General features: G+C 36.8%; 1 protein-coding gene across 2 annotated transcripts in view; it reads right to left on the bottom strand.

The window, feature by feature from the left end:
• Positions 1-14983, bottom strand: part of PCSK5 (proprotein convertase subtilisin/kexin type 5) — a 258936-nt gene that overhangs the window by 129026 nt on the left and 114927 nt on the right. For both annotated transcript variants that reach the window (XM_065655390.1, XM_065655391.1), the window contains exon 8: positions 5597-5809. In XM_065655390.1, coding sequence (XP_065511462.1) covers positions 5597-5809 — 213 coding nt within the window. The remainder of the gene's footprint in view (positions 1-5596; positions 5810-14983) is intronic.

Genomic DNA, 14983 nt, shown 5'->3' with positions numbered 1-14983 from the left:
GTTTAAATGTCATTGTTAGCTCAAATTATTTCAGGCCAGAATTTGCTTCAATTTACTTTAGTTGAAAGTCAGTAAAACATGCTCCATTTGGAAAACAGTTGTGTAGATGAAATTATGTTCTTAAGCTGTTATTGTACGAGACTGAAAAAACCCTCCAGACTAAAACCTTTCTAAAATTGTTACATCCTACATTTGTAACAAGCAATTATAAAAACAGGTAGTAATGAAAAAAGAAAAAAAAAGTCTAATGTGTGATCATGAAAGTGTAGGTGCTTCTATTAGTCCATATTGAAACAAAACATTTTATAAGAATTTTTAGTCCACATAATGTCTAACATTTGGTTACTATTTGTTCATCTAACTTATAATACAATTTGCACATATTACATAAAAAAGGAGGAGAAAAAGAAGATATTAAACTGAAGAACTGCAAGGAAAAATATGAAGGAACTGTCGAATATGACACTATCAAGTTGTAACCATTCACTGTCCCTTAACTGTGGATAGGTATTTCCGTACGACATTACAGAATCTCATATGATATTGGAGTTTGTTTTGAGTTACATGACAATAAGTAAGTTAATTTGTTTTTCGTTTTAAATCCCACTCCAGGTCACTTCCTGATTTACTGCAGTAGCTTCTTTTTTTTCCCCCTATTTTAAATATAGGAGTCTCACTCCAACAAAACAAATTGCTATATGCCTTGATCAAATATTGCTACTCTTTTCATGTTATGGCATGAAGTTGAGCCGTTCACAGTTAATCTGCATATTGCACATAAACTTATATGCATAAGAGAATGTGAAGAATCTAAATTCAATAATAATCTTTCTATTCTTCTATTGTTATTCCTGCCTTTAAACCTACCTACTCTGAGCTCTGAACTTTTTGTGGAAAGATATGAAGACGACCTCTGACAGAAATGAAGCAGCAGCCTAAACAAAAATGTGAGCTATGATGCAGTGAAAACAAACACACATTTTCTTTATTCTAGACTCTTTTAGCATTTTGTAGCAGTTCAAGTTTTGTCCTCGAAATTTTCCGTTCGGTTTTTATTTCAGTTCTTGTTTCAAACATGACTTCTTTCCAAGGTAAACGAGGTTTGACAGGTCTTAAGGAGGATTGAATTTTAGTAGACAAGTTGGAGAAGAGAATAGCGACACTACCATCATTGATCTCAAAATCAGGCTATGAGCAAGTGAGTCACACAATGTCCCTGCCTCCACTTGTCTGCGTGTTGAAATGACTGCTTAATACTGAGTTTGAAAAGCTGGCTGCACAATTTCATGTAATTTCTTAGCAGGCTGTAGCATAACTGAAGCATATCCTTTTAGGGATAACTGGTTTACATGCGACACAAACAGAAAGATACTGACTGCATCTGCTGTACACTGTTCTGCTTTGTCACTGAAGGTGTCTGGAGGGGAAGCAGGCCTGCCTGGCTTTAAATGTCAAATACCAGTAGTAAAGCACCCTCGGATAAGTTGTGTGTTTCAGAAGTCAACTGATAATATAGTACAGGTAATAGAGTCTTAGAAGGAATATTTATGATCTGATATTCAAGCACTTCAGAGTATCAGTGAATCTTAAGGCAACCCAAAATCAAAGTTGTTTTGCACGAGAGTGCAAGACTAAACTAAGCTCTGGTAAACAAAGGAACAACAGACTTAGCTTAATTCTTATGGCTCCTCAGTATGCTTATGCTTTTACCATTCACTTTGCAAAATGATGTCTTCTGTAGGAAAAATCTAAATTTGGCACATGCAACTGGATCGCTCCCAAAAGAATAGAGGATCTGATTAGCAAAAGCAATCAGTACTTACAGAATTTATGGATTTCAATTAAAAGTTATTTTTACTTATCTCTGATAACCTGTGTGAGATCTCCAATGAGACTCAAAATTAAGAATATTTTTAAAGAAGCATATCTTTAAATATTTTCAATAATGCTTATGTAAACTCTCTTCTTTATTTCCCTAATTATGGGATAATGTATGTTCATTCTATATATAATAATTAATCTTTCATTTGTAAAGTATGCCTCTCAAAAATCTTACAATAAAATATAGAACTGCAAGTATTAGCACAGTGCATAAATTCTAGAAGTGATGGGTGCTATACTTCAGTAAACTAAAAAATTATCTGTTCTCATGCTTCATAGGGAAGTCTTTAGCAATAAAGTTGAGATCACTTCCAGGTGTTTTTGATTCTAGTGTAAGTCATAATTTCACTTTTCACGTGACATAAAGTCACGTAATTTCACACGCCAGAAATAAGCAATGGTATTTTATTGAAATAGTAATTCTCTAAAAGCAGAAAGTCCACACTAATCGAAAAGAACCAAAGACAATAATCAAGACAACTACAGCTATTAAAAAATCAGAGGAATGCACATAGATTAGATCAGCTAAGTAGAAAACTACTACAAAACAAGTATTGCCAGATGCAAGTAATAGATAAATAAATAAATAAATAAATGTGAATAAAAGATGAAGTAGGTAGCAATGAATAAAAATTAAAAGATAGAAGGTGCATAGAGTTGGTAAGGAAAGACAAGGGTCAAATGGTGAGGCCTACAAGAACAGAATAAAGTGTAAGGATATTTTATCTTCAAATATATCAGAAGCTAAAGAACCCCCAAACCAATGTTTTAATTGTCCAGAAATTACAGGATAGTTAATAGCGGTGTATAGTAAATGGCTACTTCACTCACTGTTCCTTTTTGGAAAAAAAATCTAAATGAAGTTTTCAGAGCTTATGAAGATGATAAATCATCCTCCTATTTATAGCTATTTTAAATAGCAAGCTTAAATCAGAAAGTTTGGAAGCACGAAAGACTTTTACAAGAGCTGGACAGGGAACACGTTAGACTGTACTGTTGATTTTAGCAAGACTTTGAACACTGGAGAAGTTCCAGAGGATTGAAAGAAAACCCACATAGTGTCAATATTTTGAAAGCATAAGCAGTATAACCCTAATAATTTCATCTATTTGCCAAGTTTTTATCTAGTTTAAAACAGCTGATACAGAATCTAAACTAATTGTTAATAAATAAATTAATTGGTGGTATATTTAATGGTGGATAATACAGGCTGTTGGAAAAGACAGCTTGCTGAAATGCTGTAGTATTTTTTTTTCTGGCCACCACTTTGGTTGAAAGTAGCATAGTCATGATTCTACAAGACACATAATGTGATACTACACATTAAAAAATATTTAAATTTAAGAGATTAAAAATGTACATGATACATAACACATAGATTTTAAAATGGGACAATTATGATGTCTCAAAATATAAGCATCTATAAGAAATCAGGTATTTACCTAGAAGCAGAGAAATTACATATATGCTTATAGCACATGTAAGAAATGAGCCTTGTTTTTAATCAGACCTTCCACAATTTGGTGCCTGGCCTTAATAGGACCCAAAGCTTTTATCAAAGACCCGGAAGAAAATATCGGTATCTACTGGTCAATGTGCAAGTAACGATGAGGGCTGGGCTGGGCTGAGTACTAGACCAGTATAGCCAGTGGTAAATGGTGCAATAAGGAGACCATAACTACCCTCATACTCATCCTTGGACCACCAACTGAAAAAGAGAAGCAGCAGCTCTGAAAGTGGGTTGGACGTCACACAAGGAGGAGCACATTACTTGTCAGTGAAACTAACAAATCTCAGTCAGGCTTAATATACAAAGAGAGGAGAATGAAACTGAGCTGGCACTCACAGATGCACATTTTCCTGTGCATTTGGGCACCGACACTGCTACTACCTGACTGGTGTCTCCAGTTTGGGTGCTCAGACCTCAGAAAATGGGAGAGGGTTTATAAGACAACATGCCTTACACAGAATGGTGCAAGAAGCTTACTTTGTTTTACCAAAAGTGTTACCTGATCAGGCTGCCTGGGTAGAGAGAAAGACATTAGGCAACTAGAGTGATCTTCATACTAGCAATAAAATCTGTGACACAACTAAATGCCTAGAAATTGAAGCTGGAGGAGTCCAGATAGCAAACAAGAGAAATTTTGCAATGGCAATGGGTAATTGAAACCACTTGCTCTAAATTTCAGTGGATTTTCTGTCACTGGAAAGCAAAATTGATTGCATGTATAAAAATTATTTTTGAGTTGACAGCAACTGCTGGATTTGAAGCACTCAGGGAAGTCCTACAGACTCGGCTAAGCAAGAGGTTAGGCTGGGAAGTCATAATTGCCTTTGCTCACCTCATATTTTATTAGTCCGACCTAAACACGAAGAAGTTATTTAAGGTCTTTTAAGGGATAGTAAAAGGAATTTAATCACAGAAATGAGGACTGCTAAGAGACAAAATAAGTTCTTTTCTTTATTATTATTTATCAGGGAGAACAAGAAACAAGCCAGGAAGAGAGATAAGGTTTCAGTGGAGAGAAGCAAGTTAAGAACAGAAAAATGACTGGAATGAAGAAGTACCTCAGAACAAGTCTAAAACAAAAATTAGATCATCTGAAAATAAAGGAGGATCCAAGAAGGGATGGCCAGCATCCCAGAATCCTGATAGACGAGGCAGACACCATTAAAAAAACACAGCTGCAAGAATTTTTAACCGCTCACTGACACCAAGAGAGGTATCTGCTAAGGACTAGAAAGAAGGTAATGTTGGATGGATACTTAAGAAAACACACAGGGAAAACAAAACAAAACAATAACAAATCCCTAAATTTTCTGATCAGGAAGAAATTAAGATCTGTAAATTATACACTAGAATAAATAAGATGGGAAGAGGAAAACATTAACAAATTTGATTAATCCCGGCACAAGGGTTTAAAAGGTTAAAAGGAGTAGCATATTGAATATTGAAAAGTATATTGAATGCACTCAATTTGAAAAAAACAGATATAACTTACAGATAAAAATGGTATCAATAGATTATTAAACAGAATTAAAACAATTTGTTGGTCTTCAGACAAGAAGAGAACATAGTGGAAAATAGATGCTGGCTGTTCAGGAATGAGATGAGGAACAATACAGGAAACATGAGCACTGAACTTAATCTTGCTTACAACATACCAGCTATCTAGAATAGGCAGTAATGAGTAGTAACTGACCACTGCTGAATAAAAAAGAGGAATTATGCTGGATAGAAATAAATCTGAGAAAATACAGAGGTACATAGTAAACTGCTAATATCATATGTGAAAAATATGCAAACCATTGACAACTGGATTAAAAAAAAAAGGAGGATATGTTCTCAGGCCTACTGATGGGCTACAAGATACTGGTAATGGAAGAAATCTGTTTCAGTGGTAGTGGCAATAGGATCTTTGAAAGCATCACTTGGAGATGGCAGCAACTAGGTGAGTGGAAAAACCTGCTGTGCACTGGGTATATCTGCACTGCACTGGGCTGCAACATGCAAAGATACCCATGCTGGTTTCAAAGAGCGTTATGATGACTCCAACCAAGTAACACACTGGGGCTAAATGAACTTGCCCACTTACAACTTTTTTCTAAAGCAGTCAATTAATTAGGATAAGTGAGCGCGCTCTCTCTCCCTCCCCGCAAAGTCACTATGCAAAACACAAACCCATCTACATTAAAAAAAAATTAAAATCCATACTATTTTCCTGTCGTAGGATTCCCCACTGCTGTATGTTGTAGCTAACGTGGATGCACATTCTTCCAGATACCACGGCTTCTTCCCACTTTCAGCTGTGCTGCTTATGGAGATAGTGTAGATACTATTCGTGTAGCCATCACAGGAGCAGTGGTCTCGACTTCTTCCACCATTTCCAGATGCCCAAACAAAGACTGAACCTAAGCCTCTTCGTCCCTGTTTGAAAACAGCACAAAAAATTTGATTAATAACTACTCTTTTCCCCCTCACCTGCTTAACAAACAGCTCTTTTCCCCATAAAAGACATCTGATGAGAGAAAGACAATAAAATAAACTAGCCCACTGTGAAGAATCTGAAATGAAAACATGATTTAGCGGAGTTCAGAATCAGACAACAGAAAAATTCAGAAGATGAGTGGTGTGAACACAGCTTTAGAAACAACTTTTATACAGTGTCTGTTTGTTGCTCCACATCTATGTTGTCCAGCCATATCAAGAAAGAAGTGCTGAAGACTCAGAGAAGAACTAAAACATCATACTGGGTTGGAAATGGAAAAGAAATAGCATACTGGAAACTAAAACCTTTTGTAATGCATGATACCTTTAATTTATTGGGGTGCTCTCAGCGTACTCTTCTTTAGCTGTCTGTTGGCACTAGGTATTGTTTGGGTTGCATTATTTACTGTGAAGTCGAGTGTTGTTGTTTTACAGACACTATAAATCACAGAATCACAGAATACCTGAAGTGGGAAGGGATCTCAGGTCATCTAGTCCAACCCATCTAGTCCATTATGAATGCTAAATGCACAATATAATATATAAACAACAACAACAACAACAACAGATTCTTATAAATCTATTATAATGAAGCACTAAAACATTAGTTCAGCACAATATTTTAAACATATGACCACTTGGGGAAGTTACTTAGGTATATTCATAATTTCAAATGAGGACTTAAAAATAAGTAACTTCACCTTGACATGTTCTTAACATACCAAAATTACAGTGTCCAAATGAATCAAAAATCTTATATAGGCATTGATATGAAAAGGGAAGATGGTCAGTGATCTGTATTGATAGCATTTGGGAGTTGAGAATTGCCAGTATATAAATAATTGGGCTTTTCCTGATTTATATTTACATATTTCATGCCAGTGAATGACATTCAGATTCATGTAATTGTATGATCTGCATTAATTATCAACACTCACTGTCTGCAAGTACTTTACCATTCAGATAGAAAGGTTCACCAAAGGAATAAATTTGTCTTCAATTAAGCTAAATTGCCTCAACTTTACTTACATGACATTATCTTAAAGCATGGGACAGCCCTCTCAGTTATAATTACGCTAACAGTCTCATTTATATCTCATTTGCATCATGTAGTATCTACCTGGGTTTTGGGCAGGTCCACCCCTTGGTAAAATAAATGAATATTATAAGCCATAAACCACCACAATCTGTATATGAGTTAATTTCTTGGCCATGGGGGGAGTTTGGTTTTTTTATTCCTTTTTTTTTTTTTCTTTTTTGTTTTCCCCTAAACAGAGTGCAATTGTGTACCACAAACAACATAAAGACAACCACTGGACATCCATCGGGTCAACCTTAAACAATTAGCAATCAAAAGATTCATTTAATCCAGATGCTCAGAGAGGTTTCACTAGGGCTTTTTGTGCTGAGCATAACTGAACCTACATCAATGTAAGACAAAAAACCCCTCACAGTTCAAAATCCAGGCTTGAGTTCTCAAACGTTGATGAATTTCATTTTGTGAGTTTAATAAGAGTATACTACCCAGAGAGACTCTTCTCTCCAGCAAAATAAGTTAAATATCAAATTCTCCTGGCTAGTGTTTACATAAGGTTATGTCTCTAAAATGCAGCTTCTCATTAAAAAAACATTTCAAGCAGAGAAAAAAATCCCAGGGTGCCAAGTTAAATGTATTATGAAATCCACATTCTCCAGACAAGATCAGTCTGACCAGCCGGGAAGCGTAACTATTTCAACTTCTTTCACTTTCTTTAGTTGATCTTAGCCACTACACTAACAAAAAGATGCAAAGTAGTGACATTTTTTGTTGTTTTAAGACAACCTTTATGAAGTGTTACAGCTCTCCTTCCCCACATTATGAACTCTTGCCAAATCAAAACCCCTTTTTTGTTTGGAGTTCTTGTTCTGCCTGCTTTTCCCAACCAGGCAGGTCTGATCCAGTGCATCACAAATCCAATGGGATGTGTTCTGCCATTTCATGATGCTGAAACTCTTTTATAAAACACTTCTCTTTCGTTCTACCATCTAGTCATTTCCCTTTGTATGTCTTTACTTCTTACCCCTCCATTGTGAAAACATCTATCTGATGAGACAGATGAAAGGAAGGGTAAATGGAAAGATTATCTCATGTATATTCACCGATTTATTATCCCAGCAGCCCATGGAGCCAGAAATTAGGGCCCTCTGTATGTTTGTGAGGAATGGGCTCAAGGATTATGCTAAAGTTAGGCTGGTTCTGTACTTTTTATTGTGCTTCTGCTTGATTTTTATGGGTTTTGTTCTGGTTTCATCCCATCATCACTTGCAATCAGACCATGCTTCTCAGCAACATTCTATTATTTGCTCTCATCTTCTGTCCCCTCAATGGTCATTTTGGCTTGTCCGTCAATTCTGACATCTGTTTCAGATTCATGTACAGGTTCTTGCCCAGTCCTGTATTGCCCTTAAAACCCAACTTTTCTCTCCTATGTACCACCCCCCCCCAACTAAGTTAGTATATGTATAGGCAGGTAGAATACACAGAAAAAAAGCATACCATACAGACACACTTCTACATCCAGAATGTGTCAAAATATCCCATCAAGACATTTTTGGATGAATTTTCACAAGCATCTGCTATCTGAAGAATTCTACATTTTTCTTCTTCATATGTGGTTCTCAAAAGCACAGTATTATGTAACTAAATTTGGCCAAATTGATACACAATGGCAAATTCAGACTAACCCACCAATACAACCAAGACAGAAGAATTGAGAATTCAGGGTAATCAAATCACAGATCCAAGGAGTAGAAGAATGGAATCTAACTATTTCAATATTTTATCTAAGAGTTTATCTTCCACCTTTTAAAAAAGGTTTTGTAAAAAAATTTCTCAGAAACATATGCATACAGGAAAATATCCTATCAATAACAGTCCACCTGTCATTTTTCTGCTGTCATCATCAGTTGGTTTTGTCTGCAAACAGCAGTATAACATGATTTGTCTCACTCTCACAATGAAAACCTTTTCACAGCAGGGTAGGACTGTACTTTGTGTAAATTTTGCAGGAGCAACCCTTGAATTATTAGCTCCTCTGCAAGAGAATGTGTCTATATTTCTTTAGATGCATACTTATGCTGCTGTACTAATAATGAAAAATGAGCTGTAGAAAGAGAGATGGGAATACATTTTTGGGTGCAAAATGTAGTCTTGATGAAAACATGTCAATGGATGCTAGAAATTCTGCAATCCAGTATTTAAAAATAATAAACACTAATTTAGATTTGAATAGTAATAGCAGGGCTTTAAAAATGCTAAGTTTTTTGTAAACAAATAGTGACAGATATTTCTTCAAAACTAATGTCTCCTGCAAACCTACAAAGTATCAACATGTCTGTTATTGCAATTAAAAAAAAGTACCAAGTGCACTGACTAATGGAAAATAGTATTTTCTAATACATACAAAGAAAGAATTCCCATTCCTCTAACACATTGCAATACTGCACATTTAACAACTGAGCATTTCACAGAAAGCTACATAATTACCTTCCGTCTAGAAAACATGCTAAACATATTGTTCCTAGAAGCTATTTGGCAAAGAAAATGGCAGCCTTAAAAAAAAAGAAAAGCAAATCCCCAGACTAAATTCAACCTGATTAAAATAATGTGTCAAGTAAATAAGTTCTGGTTTACATTTACTGCTTATTGTTAAACTACCATTTGGTTTCCTCTTTCTCCCTGTTTTCAAACACCCTGCTTTAATTCAATAGACCCAGTCATGCTCAGGAAATTATAAACTTGCTAGTAACTATATCAAACAAGTAATTAGAGCAACAGCATCAGCTGTCCTACTGTACATGAATGCCATTCCCAATTGGTCTCCTTTAAATACTTACATTTAAATAACATTCAGACTGTGTTACAAAGTTAAGATAAATATGCATGCAAGCCACTCTGTAGCTTTTACTGTTTGTCTAAATCTATCACCTGTCATCTACCAGATGCCCAAGGGTGTCAAGATGAAAAGTCAAGCCTTGAGCTGCCAAAGAAGCCATGTGTCATCTATTACTCAAAAGCAAAGGTGCATTTACAAACCATACAGGTACAACTTCAGCAAAACTAAAACAGTTAGTGAACTATAGCACAGTACGCTCAGTGCTTGTCCCATGGTGTTAAAAATGTACTAACTCTCCCTCTAGGCGCAGTGTTGTTTCTGCTTTTCCATTTGCAATGATAGCTACTGACTGCCTCTTACAAACTTGTGCTTGTCAGTGCTCATATCAGACCATTATGGAATGTTCTCCTTTTGTTTTGGCTCCTTTCTTAAATTGCACAAAATGTCAGATAATTAAAAAGAAAAAAAAATCAAGTGTTCCATTACAGAAAAGAAAAACCCTTTCACTGACAACTAAGGCTTGCTATTGACCTAGTCACAGTGCAATTTTCTAGCACATTTCCTGGGTAAAGCCAGTGCGCTCAACACACAGTTGACCTTGAATGAAGTGGACTCAAGTCATTGACGATAAGGCCCCAAGGCAGAAATTGCACCTGTAAAAGCATGGTGAAAGAATCCTGGGGCATTCCCATTCTTTTTCTGCTAGTGCCTCCTTTTCCTTGGTCAGCAACTTGCAAGCAGGGTAAGTGATACAAAAGCTCTTTTTTTTTTTTTTTTCCAGTTCAACAGCATGGAAGGGTTAGTCTGCCAAGAACCAGAGCCAGCATGAACATGTTCGTAACGACATCTGCAGAATTTCCTAACACTATTAAAAGAACATCCTCTGCTCCAAGTGTGTGCGCTTGTGTATGTGTATAAATACAAACCACATCTTTATGGGTGAATACCTTAGTGGTACTGGCAGGAACCATTATAAGGTAGAGGTCTTCACACACTCATCTAAGAACAACCAGCAGCTCCACATACTTTCAAGTTTCTTCCAGCACACTTCCATCTAATAAAAACAGTTTCCATCTATGAGGTGCAGTTTGAGCCAGGGGAGCAAGATTTATTCACACAGAGTTTAGACTGTACATTCATTCACTGCTTTACAAGTCAAGCTGCCTCAATCTAGCCTGTGAATCCTGAAGTTTTCCTGACCAAGAATTGAATGCCCCAACAACCCTCCCTGTCTATGGTGTGAGTCGCTGTATCTGTAGAAGTGATCGGACTTACCAAGGACAGGGAAGAAAAAGTGAAGAAGCAGGAAAGGCAGAGGACAGAACCACTGTCATGAAGTAGTTAGAGGTACAGGGGTTGTAGCCAGGGAGAGATAATTCATCACAAATATGCTAGAAATCCCACATTCATGAGCAGAAAACGAATAATGAAAATATAAAATGGAGAGAGAAGGAGGGACACTATCCACACCTAGAGCCCAAACATTTAATTTCCTCTATTCTCCCCAATACTGCTTTAAAATTACTTAATGCTCCCAAGAATAAAAACTACTGCTGGGAAGTGAAAATGATCCTGATGTGGAAGCTGGAAAAAGTAGCCCATGGTATGACCTCTTCCTTAAAAACTAATTCCTAAAGAGGAAATGCTGAATGTGCAGAACAGAGGTCAGCACTCTGGAGACCTAAAGAAACTACTATGCAGGCGCGGGTTTGAGTGCACCACAGTGCAACCACTGCAGGGCCAGGCACCAAGGATCCTGAGAGCCGCATCTGGGAGAGGCAGCATCTCCTTGCTTCCAGGCTCCACTGATTTCTGCTTTTGAGAAGCAGCATCTCCCAGCTCCTGCTGAGTTTCTAACAGTCCACTTAACCTCTAACCTGGTAATCAAATATAGTCTGGCACACCACCCTTAGAAGACTCTTACATAGACTGTGCAACATTCTCACTTGAAAGTAGGCACTTCTCCAAAACAGATAATGGTAAGCTGAGAGTCCAAGCCAGCAATTCTGAAGCGCTATCAGAAGACAGACAGACTAATTTTTATTAAAACAGCCTCCTTGGAGATTGAAAGCAAAAATTCATGAACAAATGGAGAAATTTCTGAGGCTGTTGAGGTATCCAAGTTCTCAGAAAAATTCACATTTGTGCATCAGTTCATTAAAAATGTGCACCTATGATATCTATGAAGAAATGAGTAATGAGCCTCACAAGTGCACATAAAGAAAGACATATGTTTAAAAATTAAGTCCTGTGTTTTTATACTAGCATTCATGAATTTACTCCTAGGAAACTAAAAAGTCAAGAAAATGTCCTAGTGCTGAATAGACACACGCACAATACATAACACAATGCAAAAATCTGTCACTACATACAAAAAGCAAGTATTACCTTATACTGTTGAAAAGACAAGTGGTTGCTAATAGATTTCAACTTTTTAGCTACTTCTGAACCAGCTTCTTAATTAATAAAAGGAGAGACATAATAATTAATCATGACAAAAAGAAGGAAAAAGGTATTTTATTGGGTCATAGGATTTGATACCTCTAAAACACTGAAGTATGAAAATATTTTAATGTGTGCATAAAAAAATAACTTCTTCAATAACCACAAGTACCCATGCATTAACACAATAATTATTGGGATATATCAGTGGAACATTTCAACATGCATCCTTGCATGTGGTGTATTTTTTATTTTACTGTTCACTAGAACAACAGCTTAAACAGCTTCAAGATATTCCCCACAGAGCTATAATTACTGCTTAAAGCTCAACCAAAAGAAGTGTTGGCTGAAACCTGAAATCTGAACCTGTGGAATGCTGGAATGAATTTCTCATTTTCCTAAACAAAATAGAGCCAGCTACAGGGCTGCATGAATAGTACTTCTGGTTCAGGCTATCTCTCCAAATTATCATTACTGTTCTTGCTGACATTGTTACTGGAATAAAGCAAGCTGTATATTGTAAACACACCTGTGATAAGAAAAGAGCTGTGTTTTCCAAAATTTTTGTTGCACAAAGAGTCTCTAGATAATGACAGGTGAAATTGTCTCTGCACGCAAAGACACAGCGAAGGGGCAGTGCACAAGAAAGATACTTGTGTTTCGACAGGATACAGGATGAACTTCACACACGAACACCTGTTCTATGGAGTGGGTTCAGGCAGTTCTTGTCGCCTTTACACTATTGTCTGATAAAACTCTAGAGTGGAGTCCATGGTCACCAGACCCACATAGTTGTTGTTTCACTACTTATGTCAGACTCTTACTTATGGAAAACTTTACATTTTGAGATATCTGTCGAGCTTCCGAGGTTCAATAAAGAACCTCAGTTTTTCTGCAAATTTCAGTAGATGAGCAGGAAAGTGAGGCCGTTCCACTTTTACCTCTGAAGACCAAGTACTGCAGTAATCACTTTGTGCAGTTTGTCTCCCATAGCATTCATCTAGGGGGAAACAACATACTTGTGTGCAAAATCATTGCTTTCATGGTTTTCTGCCATACACTTTTGTTAAATTCCATGCACAGAAAACTCTTGGTGCGAAACTTTCAGCAATTAGCTTTCAGAATTCCGCCCCTGCCCAGGACACATAGAAATACATGGATTCTGCTGTTATTCAAGTATGTGAGTAAACTGGATATATGATTTGCCTATACAAAGTAACCAGATACATATTTCAGATATGCACTCTCTGAAATGTATATACTTAAGTCTATGGAAAGAGACTGATTTGCCAAAGCTGCTTTTCGTTATTGGCTTTCCAAATTAAGATTTACCTCACAACAAAATGGTGTGGGGCTTTTTATGTTCAAATATATCACCCGCTTCAGGCTGGGCACCCAAAACCAGAGGCTGCTTTTGACAAGAAGTCCAAAAGCAGTAATGCTATTCTGGCTTGCTACAACAGTTTCCATATATGTGTGAGATGGGATGAGGTAACTAAACAGTTTTGGTTTCCAGTACACTTTGTGACATTGTAAGGAAACTGGACATTTTGAGGTATATTTTCCTGTAACTCTCATTGCAAATTTTCCTGCCTTTTAGGATTTGTATATTCCACTGAATGTAACGTTAGAACATTTCTGGTATATTATTTCTTTTTCTGCATTTTTTTTTTGTACTACACATTGACTGTCTGAAAAAGCTCACTCCTCACAGAAAGCAAAGGAGGGAAATTTTAAGGTTAGCTTTGTTTATATATTTCAAAAAGAAAATAAAGTGTATAGTATCAAAGGTCATCCAGGTATCACTGAGCCTAAACTCTATTTCATTTACTGGAAGGCAATATCTCTAGTTCTACTTTGGCTGAATGCTGAAAGTTGCTAACTATGTGCAAATGGTAGAGCAAAGAATTATTATTAGCTTAATGATGTGTTAAGCTTGTCATCTAACCCGTTTTTTGCTGGGCAATCTCAGCCTGGAGAAAGCTATTAATAAATCATGTCAACTATAAATCACATTTGCAAAGCCATTAAGACATCCTGAGATATGTATATCAACAAAATGCAAGGTAATAAGACCTAGAAATGAAGCTTGATGGCAAGACATACAGGAGGGTGGGCAAACTCTTGGAAAGCAATGACTCTGAAAGGGAGTTTAGGGTCATGGCAGGTAACCAGCTGGCAGTGAGCTGCCCTAAAATTTAGTCTGCTCCTTGGATCGGTCAGCAGGGTGAATATGAACATGTGCGGGGAATAGGGAAACAGTACTATGTGCGCACAGAGAACACTACAGCTCCGATGCCCCATTCTGGTATCCACACTCGAAAAAATAATGCTGGCAACAGAAAGTGTTCCAGAAAGAACTACAGAAATGAAGTGTGGTTTGGAAATTCTGACTAACAGAATGAAACTGAATAGTCAAAACATTACTGTTAAGGCTGTAGAATGGACTTTGAAGGACAGTAAGAGGCACTAGCATTAATGGAAACACATTAAAATGCAACACACACTTTAGAATTCCAGGTAAATCTGTTAAGTTTTTCCTCTGATATTTTATGCACAGAAAGGTATTAGAGCCAGTCTGGTTTCTGCAAAACATGTGATGAGCCCTCCAAGAAATCAGTAATGAAACAAAGGAAAACGAAGGCTAATGTAACAACAGCGTGGAGGTGGAAATAGTTGCACTGGAGAAGATGGGCTATGCTGAAGAAACACAGGGGTTAAGGAAGTTATGAGCAAGACTATTTTAAAGATGAGTCAGGGAAACAAAGTTATTAGGTGATTTTGGCACACAAAGAAA

The sequence above is a fragment of the Caloenas nicobarica genome, chromosome Z (assembly GCF_036013445.1).
Source record: "Caloenas nicobarica isolate bCalNic1 chromosome Z, bCalNic1.hap1, whole genome shotgun sequence".
NCBI lineage: Eukaryota > Metazoa > Chordata > Aves > Columbiformes > Columbidae > Caloenas > Caloenas nicobarica.
Note: the sequence above shows the minus strand (reverse complement) of the source record. Positions and strands in the feature narration are given on the sequence as shown.